The 19,960-nt window shown below is 27.9% G+C and overlaps 2 protein-coding genes across 3 annotated transcripts in view; one reads left to right on the top strand and one right to left on the bottom strand.

Moving 5' to 3' along the window:
• The window catches only part of LOC100169340, a 34,875-nt gene extending 29,863 nt beyond the window's left edge, over window positions 1-5,012 (top strand). The window contains exons 4-6 of the mRNA XM_001948325.5: window positions 1,352-1,688; window positions 3,296-3,967; window positions 4,107-5,012. Of these exons, the coding sequence (XP_001948360.1) occupies window positions 1,352-1,688; window positions 3,296-3,967; window positions 4,107-4,655 (1,558 nt within the window). The 3' untranslated portion in view covers window positions 4,656-5,012. The remainder of the gene's footprint in view (window positions 1-1,351; window positions 1,689-3,295; window positions 3,968-4,106) is intronic.
• The window catches only part of LOC100167285 (autophagy-related protein 16-1), a 173,398-nt gene extending 154,706 nt beyond the window's left edge, over window positions 1-18,692 (bottom strand). Inside the window, exons 1-8 of one of the 2 annotated variants that reach the window (XM_003248499.4) lie at window positions 18,532-18,692; window positions 18,195-18,428; window positions 17,866-18,118; window positions 15,279-15,441; window positions 9,491-9,579; window positions 6,726-6,879; window positions 6,319-6,424; window positions 6,094-6,236 (exon numbers count right to left, since the gene is read on the bottom strand). In XM_003248499.4, coding sequence (XP_003248547.1) covers window positions 6,094-6,236; window positions 6,319-6,424; window positions 6,726-6,879; window positions 9,491-9,579; window positions 15,279-15,441; window positions 17,866-18,118; window positions 18,195-18,279 — 993 coding nt within the window. In that variant the 5' untranslated portion in view covers window positions 18,280-18,428; window positions 18,532-18,692. The remainder of the gene's footprint in view (window positions 1-6,093; window positions 6,237-6,318; window positions 6,425-6,725; window positions 6,880-9,490; window positions 9,580-15,278; window positions 15,442-17,865; window positions 18,119-18,194; window positions 18,429-18,531) is intronic. The other variant, XM_029490336.1, reaches the window with a different exon arrangement.
• Between the last annotated feature and the right edge of the window lie 1,268 nt (window positions 18,693-19,960).

The raw sequence follows: 19,960 nt of genomic DNA, 5'->3' as shown, positions 1-19,960 counted from the left end.
AATATTTTAATACGCCTGCAATTCTATTTACGGATCAAATCACACTGAATGATAAAATATCTATATTCGAAATATTAATTATATAATAATACGTGTGAATATACAAATAATATATACAATTATACATGCGTATATAATTGTATTCTGCAAAGTCATCACATAATTAGAAACATATCGTTATTACATTATAGCATACGAATGATAAGCATACGCCACTACGTTTTAATATAGGCGCACTCATAGTTTGGCAACCGTCCAAGTAGTTGCAACAAACAAAAAATGGACCGTTGCCACCGTCAGATAACGAACCACTGACATACACACGCTGCAATAGATTGCGATGGCTCAATAAAATATATTTTTGACACATATAAAAAAAGACGTTAAAGAAAAAATAAACGATCAATGGCTAAACGAAATGTCCATTGCTCTTATGGGATAATTTGAAACGTGGTATAGGTAATCTAGGTAACCTATTAGGTATATATGCCGCGTTAATGTCATATCCATAATATTAGATATACACTATACATCATACCACTCTTAATCAAGGCGATTAATTGTTAGTATAAACATCAGCCAAAACGACAGGCGCCGCACCGCAGTGTATAATTTGTATCGTGTATGCAATCATGTTTTCCACTAATCACCAGCCTGTCCGGTTAGATACAGGGGACGGTAGCACTTCAGGCCACTGATCATTCATTGATGTATTATAATAATTAAAATATATAATATTATATCTATATTTGAAACATATTATATATATAATTTTTAACGTTAATACGAAAACGGGCATGACAGCTGTTGATATTTGAAGCGAAAATCACGTTTAGTTTCCAGAGTCTGATTGACAAGCTATGTTTACCAAAACGTGGATATTATAGTTCTCATCTAAATGATTAAACCAATTCAGTTTTTTTTTTATTCTATGTTTCTTATTATGATTTTTTACTAAGAAGCGGGGTCGTGATTTTTTTCAAATAACTCATTATTCAGTGTTCCTGCTTTTTGTACCTATCAAAATAAAATAATAATAATAGGTAACGAACCGTACTTACTAAACCAGTATAGTATATTCGATATTAATATTATGTAGATTATTGGTGCCCAAGTTACTCAACATACACGGTAGTGTTATTTCAGATTATAATTATAAATTTTAAAAGAAAATCAAAGTTTTTCCTACTATTGTAACTTTTTTGTCACATAAGAGTGAAATCAATTGCTTCAATAAACGAAAATTCTCCCCACCCTATACACACACACATACACTGATCCATACACTATATATTAATATATCATCAAATTTGCTAAAATATTAAGTCATGCTTATTATTATGTACTATAGATCGGCAAACTACAACAACGGTACGGCGGAATGCGATATGTCTGACATGGACAGGCTGACGGTGGCCGGTCAGGGGGCGTTCGAACCAGCTGCTGGCATTGACTACTTGGAAAACAACTGCGTGGACGAGCCGGTCAAGCTGTGCGAGTTCAAAAAGTTCCCAGGCCGAATACTGAAGACCGTCGATTCCGTATACCAGGACGTTGGTTCTCTGGAAGACTGTCGGGAACTGTGCCTCAACTCGCCGTACAGGTGTCATTCGTACGATTACGGCGATACCGGCGAGCTCGTGTGCCGTCTCAGCCACCATTCCAGGGCCACGTTGGCAGACATACAGGTGACGATCGACGATTATTATGAATGATATAAAATACAATATTATATACCTGCATCATGTTTATGGTTAATGCTTTGTACTATTAAAGCATTATTTTACGCTTCATAACGCAAATAATTAACGTTGGCCACACGATTATTATCATAATATAATAATATTAACGCCAGATCCCGATCGTTGCGAAGGACGTTTTTTAGGCGGCAATCATAAAAGCTACTTTTATCGAATCCATATTTAATTATTAAATATTTAAACATACAGAATATGATGTTGTTATACAGTATCTTGATTCTCGAGCTGTTATACTCTAACAACTTCTGTCTGGTTATCGAATGTATCATATTTCTCAAACGTCAGATTTTCCGTATACGAAAGAAGTAATACGACGTCAAATCTATTTATCGCACAAATATTATTCTTACATCCGTGTACAAAATAGGTAGGTACTCTATGAAAATGAAAAATAAGATTCGATTGTTGAGTGAACTTCAATAATGAGAAAACACATAAATATATTTTTTTTTATTATTATTTGTGTGTGTGTTACTGTGTGCCGTATCCTTTCCCAAACACGTTCAGTTGTTGTAACCCACATTCGAGTGGTGCCAAAAACGGAATCCTTCCACACACAAATACATCGTACACACAATAATACTAATAATAATTGTAATAATAACAAACTAACGCCACGGTACGTTATCCCCGGGATGTCGGTGTTGTGGGGGACTTCAATACATGTCGACCCAGTTTTCGGTTGATTAGAATCGGTATGCCGATGAAAATTATGACACGAACGTTTATTTTTGATATTGCTATTTTCCGAAAAGAATTCTAAAATATTATCCTTTTCTAAAGGTGTCCGCCGTTAAGTACCAAGCCGACGGATGATGAATCACAGTATTTTCATTTTTCAACGATTTCTCTATATTAGGTATATTAACCTTGAACGTTGTATATGGATTATGAGCAGTAGAAATAAGTACTTTCATTCAAAACGGATTTAGCCCATAACATCGGAATTACAAAAAAGTCACAGCCAACTGACTCCAATTTCGCGGTTTTTGATAGAACATTCTAATATTTTGATTAGATATGATATGTCCAGACAGTTAATGGTTTCCAGAAAATAGAGGACGCAGTTAACGCATGCGACATTATTATTTGTCAGGTTGCGTTTATTAAAATATCCGAAATATTATAATATTTTATATTAATCATAATTTATCATAATTTATCTTGATAAACATAATTATACGTATTTAACTTCCCGTCATTTTAAACACAATACTTTTCACTTCGATTTTTTTTATACAGTACATATAGTGGGTACCAACTTAATTTAATTAAAACACACTTTTTACGTTAACAATATATAAGTCAATTGTTTGAAGTTCTATAGCAACAACAATAAGTTTAACAGTACTTTTTAAATCGTTTAAAATATTTGAAAAAAATCGTCCACCCGCATACAGGTCAACGACATTTTACATGATATATTATATTATTTATTATGTATATATTATGTACACGTCATTCTAAATCTGCGGGCGTAAAGAATACTAATTTGTTCGTAATCTAATACAATAATGCAATTTAAAATTTTTCAGGACCCCTACTTAGAAGTTCCAGAAGCTTCCACTTATGAGCTCAACTCTTGTTACAATATAAGCATCGAGTGCCGTTCAGGAGACATGGTAGCTAGGATTAAGACCAGCAAATTATTCAATGGCAAGATATATGCGAAAGGAAATCCAAACTCTTGTGTTCAAGATGTACGCGGAAGTTTGGACTTCGAACTCGAAATGGCTTACGACGATGTGGAATGTAACGTAAAACAACAAGGCCTAGGAAGATATATGAATGACGTAATTATCCAACACCACGACACCATAATCACCAGTTCCGATCTTGGTGTGGCCATCACGTGCCAATACGACTTGACCAACAAAACAGTTTCGAATGAAGTAGATCTGGGCATACAGGGCGATTTGAAACCAGCCATGACGGAGGAAGTTATCGTGGACTCACCGAACGTCGCCATGAAGATTACAGACCGACAAGGGGCTGATGTTAAACCTTCGGCCGAAGTGGGAGATCCGCTGGCACTTCGATTCGAAATATTGGACCCGAACAGCCCGTACGAAATATTTGTCAGAGAACTGGTAGCTATGGATGGTGTAGATTCTAGTGAAATCGTGCTGATTGACGCTGATGGATGTCCGACCGACCACTTTATCATGGGCCCTCTTTACAAATCATCGGACTCAGGAAGCGGAAAGGTAAGACTTTAGGTCCACTTTTAATTAATAATATTTGATGTTTAAATATGTAATATACACAATAATATGATTAGGTGGGGGCTTCTACGTCAAATCGAGCTTACAAAACAGTCGCTTAATCGATTCGATTTTTTTTCAGATTCTCTTATCATACTTCGATGCATTTAAATTCCCATCATCTGAAGTGGTCCAATTCAGAGCCTTGGTCACTCCTTGTATGCCCACCTGCGAACCCGTTCAGTGCGACCAAGAAGACGCTTCAGGAGAACTCAGATCCGTACACTCGTTCGGAAAGAGGAGGCGGCGAAGGTCGACCAAGAATACATCAGAAGCTAGAGACGACATGTTACTAGTGCAGAGCATTCAAATCACCGACAAATTCGGATTCGGCGCGCAACAGGCATCGCCGGAAATGAATCCCACGGACACGACGGCTTTCAGCATAAAGCACCACGACTACAACATCGATAGTTTATGTGTTAATTTGTTCGGTGTTATAATATCGTGCCTAGTGTTTCTGACCGTTCAAGTTGCCGTGCTAATAGCGTGGGCGTATGTTTGGAACAAAAAGAGAAACGTCGACAAGTACCATCAACAGGATGGGCTGTCCGTGAGTATGAGCATACCGGTGGGACGGACGGACAGCATGTGCAAGCTGTACGATACGGGGTACGCAAAACGATACTAAGTGATCGACTTTAAATGATCCATAATGAGATAGATTGCCATGACAGATTTTTTAACCTAAATTAGCTAGATACAATTATACAAATTACGAATTTGTTAATCATATTGATAAACAATCTTTTAAAAGTGACATCGCGCTCAAATAGCCTTAACGGTCAGAATAAATAAAAAAAAACTTTAGTATTTAAAAGACCGTTAACTTATATATAGGCTAGGCTGTTCGACTTTAAGTTTAAACGTTTTTATCTGATTATAATTGTAATCAAAAAAAAAAATATATTAAAGTTAATTTTTCGATCATTTGTAAGAGATATAGGTAATGATTTAAAATTTTATTGCTAGAAATTATTTTATATATGTATAATAATATATATAAATATCATAATTCATAATTCATAACGATTATCCAATACAATTTTTTTTTAAATTAAAGTTAGAAATGTTCCAAGAAAAATATTAAACTAATATTTTTTCTGTACCTAACAAAAATTGAATTTTAATAAAAACTAGGTTTTAATCTACCTAATTAATAAATTCAAATTATCTCAATATTTTAATTAGGAACCTACTAATAATTACAATTTGTATTATAAACAAATAATAATAAATAGATTTATTTGAATTATTTCTAGCAACATTTCCAATTCTAATTATCCAATTGAATGATTATAAAACAATATACTACAACCGTTTATCATTATAGTATTCAGAATACTATAAGTTCGCAATTCAATACATTTATATATTATATGAAGATTTTACTTAATAATCAATAATACAGTTTATTAGCCAACAAATTTAATTTATTTTAGAATTAATTAATATGTAAGTATTTATTGGGCTGAAACGTAGACGATTTTTCCTACGATGAAAATATGTAAGTTTGAAATCATTCAAACAAAATTTATATAAAACTCAAAATTGTTGGAGTCTTGTCTACGTTTCTCAAAGCTAAATTATGACAACTTTCCCTATCTTGTGGCATAAAATGTATTCAATAGCTTATATTTATAATTCATCTTTCATATTTTTACCATATATGAATAAATTAACCAATAACCATAGTGATAATTAACCAAGAAAAGGGAATATTAAGTCAGATGTGAGTACTAATATTAAGTATTACACATAAGTAGTACTTTTGAGATGTAACTACTCATTTATAAATTAAGATTATTTTTTTACTTTAAACATTATTAAAATAATATATATATATATATATATATAAATATTATATAACATAGTCTAATATAGTCTTCTAATTATTAATTATAATTATAATATTTATTGATAGTAGTTGATAAGTAATATTTGTATGGTAATTAAAAATAATGTAAAATTAAATTTAAAAAAATTGAACAAACATTATTATGCTGTTTTATTTTATTTTTTGGTGATCTCTTGTTTACCAAATAATGTACTTAATCATATTTACTCACCCTAAGCCGTTGATCATTTACTGTCCAAACACGTGATGCTAAATCATTAGATGCTGCCACTAATTGTCCACCTGTGCTGTCAAACTCAACTGACATAACACCTGCATTACTACCAATCAACATCCCTTTGCACTCGGCAACACCTAAATACACAGTTTAAATAAATTGATTAGTTATAAGATTTTAAAATGTATACAAAAATATTTAATTATTAATATTATATACCCTTAGATACATCCCACAGTTTCACTTTACGGTCTTCTCCTCCAGTTGCTACCATTCGATCTACTGGACTCCATTTTACAGCACTTACAACACCATCATGAGCGTCCTAAGCAAAATTTTAAGCACACACTTCATCAATAAAAACTAGTTACTTTAAAAATAAAACAAAAATTATAAAAATAACAAATGAAATAAACTAATGTAAGAACACAAAATTATACTTATAACTATTGCGGGTAATTAAAAACATAATATTATTAGTTATGGATTTACGAGTGTTGATTCAAAAATTATTATAAAACAGAAATTTTAATTTGGCACATTAAAATGCATAAGCATTCAATAAGCATTCTATTTAAATTTCAAATCGTACAATAATGTGCGATTACAAATTTTGAATAACTTACAAATCGAATGGTAGCTTTGCTGGGCATGGCACATGGAGATGCCATAATCGGTCCAATACTATTGCTTACAGCAGTTGTCAAACATTCTGCAGTTACGCCACGCATATCGTTTGCTGCTTCTTTAAGTTCATTTTGCATAATGGCATTTCGTGCTCTATAAAGAAAAATAACATAATAGATATATTTAAACTTTTGTAAAACAATAATGATTATTGACTATTAATTATAATATAATAAATGGTACAATATTAAATCAATAAAAATTAAATTATCTTTAGGTACTACAAAAGGTGCTATAAAAGGTCGACAAATATTATTATAAGATAATACCTAACACAATTCCAAACAACTAATACAAAATATATAAAATTAGATTCTGATATTTTTATTCAGGTAGGTATAAACCAAATTATGAACAGATTATAGACTGGATGTTTGGTACTAATAACTAATAACTCACTTAATTTACTATGAAAAATAAAAATAATATCAATATTTTTAAAGCAATGATAATTCATATTAAATACAAAAACGATTTTCTAATGTCTCTAATAAATATACTCATTAATTGTCCATCTACTAATAAAATTAAATTTAAAAACCGTAAAAGTAGCTCTGCTGTATAGTAGTTTTCAAGTGTCATTTATCATTGAGTACATCACTGGAATATATGTTAAATATAAGTACTTAAATTTGAGTACAAACATTGCAATTGAAAAATGATTCTAAGCGAAGACATGTATGTCAACCTTTATTTTTAAATATATTTTATAATTAATTTATATTTACAATAACTGTTAATTGAATGGTCGATTAGTAGTACCTACTTATAAGTTGAATTAATTTTTAGCAAAAACATCGTAAATATTATATTAACAATTATTGTAATATTTTATCACATATTCACATACCTAATATTGTTATTAACGTAAAGGTACCTAAGTCAATACTGTGTGTAGGTTCCAAGTACTGTAAAACGTTGTGATTGTGGAAATAGTATAAATAGGTGAAAATTGGTCTACTTACTTTCAACATTTGATTGTGAATAGAAAGTAATAATATATGTAATATGTATTGGCGAAAAGTTTAAAGTCTCGTCGATCAATATTTAATGTAATACAACGGTAATAATATATACGTTTAAATATCTAATTTCCTCAAAATAATAACTCAAAGTATCTATAACAATTGTTTACACATTTCATGTAATTGTACACAAATATTTTTTTACTGTGTACAAACATTGAATATTCCACAATTTTTAATGTCTATACCTAATAATCGCACACAAAGTGCAAAAAAATATTGTGTCTTGAAAATGCTTATGTAAATATTTAAATTATCAAAAAGTTTACAATGGTTGAAAATATAAAGTCTCTATAGTTATTTATTTACAAAATTGATTATTTCGAAATTTGATTTGTCGTAAAATATTCCTGTTTTCTTGATTATTTAAATTTTTCTCAATTATTTTTTACTTTCAATACTTGAAATTTTGACACCACCCAAACAAAGTACCAATCTCATCTAATTTTCTACCAGAACCACCTTCAAAATTAGAATTAAAGCAATTGTCTGCTCCAAAAAATGTAGACACAAAAAAAACACACATCATTGGAAAACCAATACATTCATCAAATCTGAAATGTTTACCTAGTCAAAAGAAATTTTTGTAGACACCTATGGAATACATTATTACCAACCATCAAACCAAAATTATTAATTTCATAAGTTAAATATAAAAATAATTATACTTAAAATATGTAATAGATATTTTAGGAACTAATATAATATATGCATTGATAGGACCTGATATTTTATACTTAATCCAAAATGTTTTGATTTTTTTATAGTTAAAACAAACATATAAATTGTTTTTTTTTTTTTAACTTTTCACATATTTACTTACTTAAATAAATAAACATGTAAGCCTTTAGAATCTATTGAGTTATTATTTTATAAAGCACAAAAAAATCCCATCATAAAAATGATTAGCACCACACATTGCTTGGAATCAAAAACACAATATAATGAAACCTTATTAGTATTATACCAATATTATATTTAGCAAGTTTTAAAACTCATAATATTAGCATTAATATGTATCATTTATTAATCATATCTTAATCTAATTTAAGTCTAATTTAATGAACTAAAGGTAAACATATACTCTTATTTTAATACTGTTAAATTAACTACCTTTATAATTACCATTTACAACGTCTTACAGAAAATATTTTTATATGTTTATCTTTTGATGGTATACTATGAAAATATTACAATCAAACTTAAATATTTTCAGAAAAAAAAAGCACGATTGATTTTGAAAGAACCTTGTAATTTATATAAATAACACTTTTTCGTAATCTATTTAAAGACAATTAAACGTATTTTTTTTTTTTTTGTTAATTTGTAGTACATTGAATTAGAATAATTAAAAACATTACAACTGTGTCTTATCATTATACGTATATTATTTCCGTTGAGTACCTATTTAATAACAAGTTCTAATATTAAAAGGATGTGTCCTTCTTTTAATTAAATTAATTACAAGTTAGTATTTCGGCATACTGCAATCCGAATTCTAAAAATATGAAAGCATCATTGTAATAGAGTAATAGACTATTGTATCAATAGTCATACTACGGCATGCACGTTAATGCAGTTTTATCATTGTGCACACAAACATAATAATGCACATGCATCCAATTAATTAATTTAGGTACCCGGTGCAATCATTGAATGCACCGCGTGCTAATTGTTACCTGACTAGATGGTCGTTTTCCTCATTCAACTTCTCGGCGTCCTTAGATTTATAAGTCATTAACCTGACCACGAGTTCTCTGTTTTCATCCTGTAATGAAAATCGACGACGCGTTAGCTTAGCGAACATTTTGTGATTGTGCAGCGCGTGTGTCAACTGACTGGCACGCCAGTGGGGGCAAATTCTCATGCAATATTATAAATAGACCCATCTCAAAGCGCCACGGTTTAGGTCTTTAATTGGCATTACAGAGTATATATTTTTTTTTTATTTATTTAATTTTAATTTTTACAATCTGTAAAAGTATTTACAATAAGTAAAATTGATGTGGTAGAAATATTGTCCGGACTCACGAGTTAGGGGAAGCATGAAGCATTGAACTATTCATTATACAACAACTATAAAACACACTTACCTAACCATAATATTACAAAACAAATATTGCTTAATTAAAATAGCCAATACGGCGATACAGGTAATATCTGAAGATTCAAATAATAATATATAATGATGAGAACAAATTGTTGTAAAATGTATCCGCCCCGCCGGTATAATCAGAACTTAAAAATTATTGAAAAAATAATCGATACCTAATAACAATGAGACAAGGAATGAACAAGCGTTACACTTCAACCAAATAAATAGGTAGATAGGTATGTTTATTTAAACCCAACATCGTGAATAAAACGTATTTTTTTTTATAGTTTTACGATAACATTATTTCAAAAACACTATAATAGTTTACAGAGATTATAAAACAATATTTCACATAAATTAATTTCATTCAACCATATTATGTAAACTATATTATTTCCATTTATATTTTTAATTTTAATGCATTAACAGTAGTATAGATATACATATTATACATTCATTATATATATTTATATATATATTTAATATGCCTATTCTTGGGTCGTAAATAATGTAAAATTTTAACAATAAAATGAAAAATGAAATATTCAATTAATTTTGAATTTTATACTACAATATAAATTATATATTTATTTAAATCGCAAAAAAAAAAGTTATACCTATACCTTGAATTTTCTGTTAATAGTTGAGTATTTTGTGTATATTTTTTGTAAGAACTTATTTAAAACTTATTTTTTTATTATAATATTTAAATATTATTATATAACTACTTAATAAAATGTATATATTGTACAATTTATATGCATATTAATTAATTAATTTAAAAAAAAATTTGTTAGAAATATGTTTTGATTTAATTGATATAAATATAAATTAAATAGAAGCGGTTACATTAAAACCATAATATGTATATAATTAGGTACTATAATTAGTAATTACTAAACTAATAATAAGTAATGAGATAATATTTTCACTTAGGTACGTATATAATATTTAATTAAATCATATATAAGTACCTAAATAATAATTATAGAAGTTTATCTTTAACAAAATGGTGAGTAAGTGGAACAATTATAATACATATTTGATTTTTATAAAATATAATAATTAAATGTATTTACTAAATATGCAAGTTCTTATCATAAACTAATTATAATACGTGTATAGTATTTTATACGAGTATCGTATGTATATAATAGAATAACTATGTACATTAACTCCGGTTCCCAAATATGTACATTGTGAAATGATTAAATTTAATATATTCTGACATTTTGTAATCAGACTTTGAAACTCGATAATCTATAGGGAATAGTACAATAAAAATTAGCTTTTCGGCAATGCACTGTATTAGAAGAATAAGGTAATACCAAATGGTTTAAATAATAAATCGATAAACTACGATAATATTACCTAATAAAATATAATGTTTAAAGCAAAAGAGTTCAGAGGACGTCACATCAGCCGTGTTGTCTCCGTCTTACACATGTAGGTACTACATAGACGAAACGCGTTTACGCAGTTTGAGTATAACTCGCTCAATTTTGGTTTTAAGGTAAAAATACCTATAAAAAATTGAATTTTTACAATATTTTTTAGGGCAAGTCGTTGCGTTTTTTCTATTGTACCCAATATAACGTTAGCTATATATCGTTTAGAAATAGAAAAAATGTCAACGTTTTTAAAATATCTTTAACTTTTCAAATGACCACATATATCCAATATCCATTGATTTCTAACTTGGCCAGTGAATTCATGCCCAAACAACCTCCCACGTCGATTAAAAAGACACTGGTGTCGAGAATCGAGATCTCCTGAATCCCGACCTGCACTAATTAAAAAAAAATAAACTCCCCACCAGAAGTTAGAGGATATCCACACTGGTGGGCCTCCCTCCTCATGTCATTCATGTTATGTACCATTAAGTTTTTTTTTCTGCTATCAAATTTACTTATTGTTATATATAAATTACAGATTGTAAATATCTTTTAAAACTTCTAAAACTTTTCAAAATTTAAATTTTTAAAAAAAAACGACTTGCCCTCGGAAATATTGTCAAAATTCAATTTTCTATTAGGCATTTTACTCTAGAACCAAAATTGAGCAAGATCTACTAAGACTGCGTAAAATTGTTTTGACTATATCGTACGTGTGTAAGAAGGAGACAACACATGCGGGTGTGACGTCCTCTTAAGGATATTGTTTGAACAACTATATTTTGTTATCTAGATACTTGTATTGTATATTTGTATGTTTAACCATAAGGGTTAGTTTATAAGGGTGCAGGTTCATATTAATATAATTTTCACGGAGTCCAAGGAAAATATAATATATTTAAAAACTCAAAATCATTCTTAAGTAATCCAACGACTAACCTTGATACAAATTACAACCTAATGGTTTTTTTTTTTACGAGTTTAAATTAATAATACAAATTTGTATACTTTTAAATTAATATTATCTCAACCATCGATTTACTAGGTACTTAAATACAATTACAAAAGTACAATCATCACGTTTAAGAATAAATTAATTTATATAATAACATAGTAAAGGATCATATTTTTTGAAGCATGTATAATTACAACTTTAAATTAATATCACACAACAAAACAACGAAATATACACAAAACCCCATTGTTTTAAGAATTAATCATAAATACCAGGTAGTAAGTATAAAAACAAGTTAACTTCATGAATTAAAAAAATAGTTTATATCAATTATAATTATATTCTAAAGTGAAATAGGTATCTATTTGTTGTGATTAAAGACGAACAAACAGATAAAGAGTCAAAAAACATGGTATTATACTAATATGGAATATAATTGAAACTGAATTTTAAATTACGTGAATGACTTGATGAGAGAAATAAAGATGAACATAAAAATTAAAATTAAATTATGATATAAAAAAAATTGTTACCTTATAGACAACAATAAAATAGCGACTATGTAAAATGTGAAAGATAAGTTAGAATTAAAAATGATTTCGTTCATTGATCTATAAGGAAAAATTTAATTTGTATGTATTCAATCCTCAAACATTTTTTGTTATTATTATTTAAAAAAAAGACTATTTAAAGTCTATTCGACAACATAATAATAAGTGCATTTAATAACTTACTACATATGAATACATATCAATATTTAATAAATAATATATAATGATAAAATCCAACATTGGAAACATCTCATTATTAAATTAGTAAGTAAACTATAATCAATAAAACATACAGTTAAGTTGTCTTAATTGTTTGTATCCACCTTATAAATCCACTGATCCTAGCCATTGACTACGAAAAACAACCAAGAAATCCTTCAAGAAGGCAAAAGAGAAACTGGTCTAAACTCTTAACATAAAATATATTTAAAGAAAAAAAATCACGACAATAGTGTTACTACTGAGTAATTCCTTTAAACTATCCGTTCATGTTAAATTACAAATTACAATTAACTATATATATTATATACGCATTGTAAATACACTACAGCTAGGGTCGTTATGTTTAAAATGCAATGTTTTACACATGTTTAAAACATAAATTTAAAACATTTGTTTGAAACGTTTTGGTAATTATTGTTTAAAATAGTGTAAAATCCACGTGAATATTGTGTTTTTTTTTTTTTAAACTTTATTTTTTGTTTTCAACTGTTTTGTTTTAAGTTGTTTTATTTAAAACATCGTTTTGAACAAAAAAAAAACAGTTTAAAACAAAAAATAAAGAAATGCACCAACTTTAAAATACAGTAGGTAAGCAATGTGAAAATGTGTGTCTTTAAGTAAAATAGTTCCCGATGCCATAGAATAAAACTATTACTCATTACGTAAAATACATACCTACCGCGTAGTTTTATGTATCATCTGTTCTATATATCAACTGGATTAATGTGTACATTGGATTATACATTGCATTACTATAATATATAATATCTACGCCCTGTATATGTATACAAAAATATATATTATGATAATATGGAAATGTAATCTATTATAAAAATTATACATTAATTTGAAGATGACACGCGAGAATGATTAACGATAAGACATAATCATTGTCGTGTTATAATATACAAATATTGTAATAAATAATAATAATCGATAAAATTATTAACAAACAGTTTTATAAAAAATACTGTATTCTAAAATAATATTTCGAATTTATAAGAAAATATTAAAATATATTGAAAACACGTAGGTAGGTGTTGATAATCATAGATATAATATTTAAACATTTTAATTTGCCGTAGGTACTTTATTATGTCATTCAACACGCAGTATTTGTGAATCAAATGTATGTTTGTTTATTTTAAGTTAAAAATAGGCTGAATGATTTCCTTAACACATTTATTTTGAATAATATTTAGATTTATTCATTTGAAATGACGTAGTATGACGATATAACACATTTTGTCAGGGTCATCTTTATACTTGTTTTCTTAAGTTAAAATCAAATACAAATTTTGAATAAAAAGTACTAAGTATTATGTTGTAATATAACTGCAATTAAGAAACTGCAATAAAGTCTATTTTCACATAAAAATGTAACACTTTATGTCATATTTCCTAATTTATGATCAACTAGTTTTTTAAGAGTTGTACATATTATTATACAGAAAGAACATAGAAACCACAACATATATACACGTGTTCTTGTACATATTCCCTGCTAATACTAAAATATGCGACTATAATAATCATTTGAACTACTATTTAAATATTTTACAACTATGAAATGTCTAATATATAAATAGAACTTGCTCATATAACTAATTATGAACACATTATTGAACAAAAATGTAAATTGTTACTATGGATATTATTTTAATCATAGGTAGAGTTTTGGGAGGGTGACTAGGTACCCTAGATCCCCCTACATTTTATAATAGCATTTATAAAGAAGTTCCAATATTTCTCAACAGCCTTATTTGTTCATTATTTCATGTTTTAGAAAAAAACGGATGTCTTCGACTTCTGGGTCACAATTCATTCTTATAATTAGATAAAAAGTATTGAGTATTATAAATTGTTTTGCTTTTCACATGCATTCCCAATGAATTATTTAAATCTCATTTAATAAAATTAAATTAGGTACTTACCTAATTTAAACTATATTATAATATTATTTATTTTGATAATGAATTTATGATTGTAAAAGTATGTAATGGTTTTTAATACATTTGTTTAAATTAGGTTTAGGTAGTATTAGAAAAAAATATAACTCTTATAAATTATGACCTACGATTTATGAATATAAAACTCAAATGTGCTTAATGTAATATTACCAACATTTTTAAGCTCTATATAAATTTAAAAAAATGTTAAAGGATTTTAGTAGTTTGCTGTTGAGTTTAAATAATAATTACTATAGCCTAAAAAATTACTATAATATAATAAATAATAACAAACAATTACTTGTAAAGTCCGTAATTTTTCTTCAAGTTTAGTAAAAGCCAACTGTAGTGCTTGGTGCTCATCTTTGAGAACTTGATTTAATTGTTTTAGCTCCGAGTTATTTTTCTGATATAAAGATATTTCGGCTCGTAAACTAGCAACTAACTTTACATTTTCATTCAAACTGCAATCATAAAATGTCATACAATTTTTTAGTAGTTTAAATTATAAAACAATAAAAAATAATATAAAGCAACCCATTTTTTTCATAAAAATATTTGTCTATTATACACTTATAGTAACATTAATAGTGACATAATAATTTTAATTAATAGTTATTATTCATACACATAATATTATATGCTATTCATAAAAGTATTAATCATTAAGACTTTGTATTCAAAACTTAGCAACAATATGTAAAAATTAAAACAAATTCTTAATTTTTGTTTTTTATTTTTATTATTTAAGTTTTCCTGACTTAACCATCTGAACTTATTGTTAAATACATCAAATATCATTTTTTAAAAACAATAAATATAAATGTATATAATGCAAATAAATATAGATAGTAGTTACAATAATAATTACAAAATTACTACAATAATATTTACAGTGATCTCGAAGATATAATACATTAATTATGTATATTATATTTATTATTTAATAATGAGAAATTCTTATTAATTTGAAAGAAAATTAATTTAGAAGGTCGTACGGGCGTCCAAGTTGTAATCGGCGTACTGAAGGTGGGTCGTTAATTTTTAAATGAGTTATAATTGATGAAGTAGAATGATATTTTAAAATTAAAATATTACTACATTCAATAACAACACATAATTAAAATTTACTACATCAAAAATAAATTATAGACGAACATGATGTTGAGAATTGGATTCATAAAATCTTTATAAATACTAATCATCTTAGTTCATAATTATGTAGGTACTTTTAATCACTAATTTAAATTTACAATGTTAAATACTATATTTAATAATTTACTTTACGATTACTTTAAAATAATTAAGTATGGTTCTTATATTATTGTTCTATTCTAATATTTACAGCATGCTTAATAAGTTACATAAATAAAAGTACAAATAAAAATATAATTTTCATATTTAAGGCAATATAAATTGTTTGTATATTATTCAACAAAACATGATTTCAATTTTCTGAGGTTGCCCAACACCACATATTAAAAGAATTTCTGATTGAAAATTAATTTCAAAAATTGGATTTATCACATTATATTTTAGTTTAACTCAATTACACTATTAAACATACTGCATACTTAACAAAATATTAGTTTACTATTTCCTTATAAGAAATATTTTCAAAAAAGTTTAAAATATAATATTACTTTAAAGTACCATAATATTAACAAAATATTTTAAAAGGTATAATTGTAGCTAAGATGTAGAGTATACATTTTAATAGAACCTTAAAAAAAATTACCAACTATACATAAAAACATTCACAAGATATCAATATAACTGTATATTATAATATAATACCTAAAAAATTTTGAAGAATAAATATCTCTACTTGTTTCAGTTTATAAATTACTAGAGTTCTAAATTGTAACCTATTTTATAAATATACATTATTCTTTAAAATATAAGATCATATAAAATAGTACATAGAGTAGACAAATGTTAAGTTATACAAGATTTTACAAAACTAGACTTAAAATACTTTTAAAAATGCTTAATTTATTTAAAAATTACTTAATATACTACTTATCAAATATGACTCAAATTAAGTTTACAGTATAAGTGTGCTTTTTATTTAAAATGAATTATTCAAATAAACAAAAAAAATATTTATTTGAACTAAGTACCTATTTATAGACAAATGAAGAATTATATTAACAAAAATAAAATATGGAATTCATTAATGAGTACTTAAACGATTATATATAATGAGAACATTTATTACATATTGTTCATACTTAAATAAAAAATTATATAATTTAAAAAATACTTCTTACAAGTATTAACAGTCTATATATTCATCCACTAAGAATAACAATTAGTTATTATACCACTAATGGTAGGCACTTAAAACTAATATTTGATTATGGAATTAATTTTTAAATACAATTAACTACCTAACTTGTTATTGCATTCATAAAAAATTATTGAGTTACTTATTGTTAAGGTTTTTAGTATAATGTACTTTATACCAAAGTGTAAAAGGTATAGGTATTTTACGGCACTTAAATTATTAAAATAACATACATTTTAACATGTTCTAAAAATAATGTTGTAACTTATAAAATATTTTTTTTTTGCATACAAAATGGCAAATAATATTGTTTACATTACTGTTATATAACCATATAAAAAAAACTAGACATAATAAAATAGAATATAATTTATTCTAAAAAATGAATTGAATATAATACTAACCAACTTTTTCTATATTACATTAGTAACAGAATTACTATGATTCAGTTAACAAGATTGTGCAAATATAGTTTTATTACTACTATAGCATCATCATATTATTCTAAGAATTTATTTATTTATTAAGTAATAACAGACAAATAATTCAACAATCAGTTAATATTCAAGTATTGAATAATTTGTACGCAATCACAGACCTGTTGTTTTTACTTGTAAGTGTTTGCTCGGTCAATTGTAATTTTGCATTTAAATCTATAATCATTTGAGCATTTTCCCCACGTCTGCGATGTAATTCGGTCAATTCTTCTTGTTGCAGAAGCAATTTTTGTTCTAAAGCCGATATTTTTTCAGAGTACACATAATCCCCACCAGTATTACCACGTATGATTTGGGATTCTAGCTGAATGTTTTGTGCTCGCAACAGAAGTGAACTGTCATAAATTTTGTTATCTGAAAATTTAAAATGATATAACCAAATTGTAAGTAACAATTACAATGGAATCAAGTCAGAATTGGGTATACTCACAGAAAGTGATAAGATTTTGAAAGCTGGTCGTCTCCCTGGAGTTTCTGCTCTCCAGTTGTTGGCGTATGTTTGCCTTCCAGTCCATGACGGTCGCTGTCTCTGATTCAAACAAAACCTATCGCGTGAATCTCAGTCGACGGACAGCCACCGGACAAACAATTATGGCAGAGACAATATCGTAGCAGCATCCAAACTAAGCACATCACCAACGCCTGAACATGGTCACAACCTACCCTGAGAACCCGATTCGTCGGAAATTAATGCTGTTTTATTTAATCAACGTAATGGTTCGACAAGATGAAGCGATATAAAGTTGCTCATTTAGTTCTCTACGTACTTTGACGAAGTCGAATCGTAGTCCGGTAGTCGTCGTTACACGGGGCTGACTGTGCTGGCTGAGTGAAGATTCACATAAATCTCAATTCTCAATAAATAATAACGAATAATAATAATAATAGTAATAGTAACAGGTAGTGCACAATAATATTATTAAATTTTTGAAAAGAAAAAAAATGATAAATGATAAGAGCCGTTTGCGTTCTCAGCGGTAGGCCGGCCATAGGTACCCTCAATGGTCAGCGGCGGTCTATACCGCGCACCATTGACAACCGCCGTGGTAACGGTAACGACCTGTGCGCTCGGTAACCTCCATCCGACCAATTCACCCATTACACTGCGACCGCATCAGCATTGCGTGATAACGGCAACGCGCGACGCTATCTTAAAACGTGTTGCACAAGGCACAACGGGCGCTTCGATGCATTGGGTATTTTATTAATATTAATGTATAATAAATAATAATATTATGATTTGTGATATGCTATGTACTTATGTTTATAATATTACACATGACCTTGCAATTTTTTATTTGCGTATTATTTTTTGATACGGCCATTGATTAAATATACGTATAATTAATCAATGTTACGGCATCCGCGAATGCAATTTCTCTCTTCTCGTGAACATGCGGAAAAGAAGCTCGCGCCACCGCCCATCGTTGTTGATATTATGATTTATATTGATAATTGATACATTATTAGGTAGGTATTTAACGATCGTTAGTCGTTGACCCGTTGTAGGACGTGTATATTGAAGTATAATCTAAGGCCGTAGGGTATAGTTTCCCCCACCACGACAATTCATTTTTTTTCTTCTCGTCCATTGGTCGGAATACCTATCAAAATAAATTTTATAATAATATAGGTACGCATTACATTAATATAATATGTATTATTCAATAGGCATTATACAAACACGTAACGTACGATTCACAATATCTCGCACTCGATGAGACGGCATGAGAGTAATAATAATAATATTGTTGTTCGTCAAGAGTTACAACAAATGATACCTAACCACCAGTCGAGGCATTGAACTACAATGGTCACAGGGTTACATTCACGGCTTCGCCTCATAAGCATCAACTATCAGGCATAATATTTATTATTATTAGTATACAAAACGCGTTTATATTATGACTTAATATGTTCAACACGCGTTACCTACAATATATCGCTCAAACGATAAAGTAAAATAGGTAGTATTATAGGTGTGCAATGTAGGTATTTTTACACCGTAATGTTTGAAATTAATTACAACATCGTTCTGTTTAAATTTTTGATTTTCACGCCAATCGTTACTGATTTTCTTGATGCGTAGGTTCGTATAATCTATACTAATATCAGATATGATTTTACTGTTCGTTTGACTACCGTCTAGCTCGATATGTATAAATTAGTCTGTTATACTACCTATGTAGTATGTTT

Source organism: Acyrthosiphon pisum, chromosome A2 (assembly GCF_005508785.2).
Source record: "Acyrthosiphon pisum isolate AL4f chromosome A2, pea_aphid_22Mar2018_4r6ur, whole genome shotgun sequence".
NCBI classification, from domain to species: domain Eukaryota; kingdom Metazoa; phylum Arthropoda; class Insecta; order Hemiptera; family Aphididae; genus Acyrthosiphon; species Acyrthosiphon pisum.
Note: the sequence above shows the minus strand (reverse complement) of the source record. Positions and strands in the feature narration are given on the sequence as shown.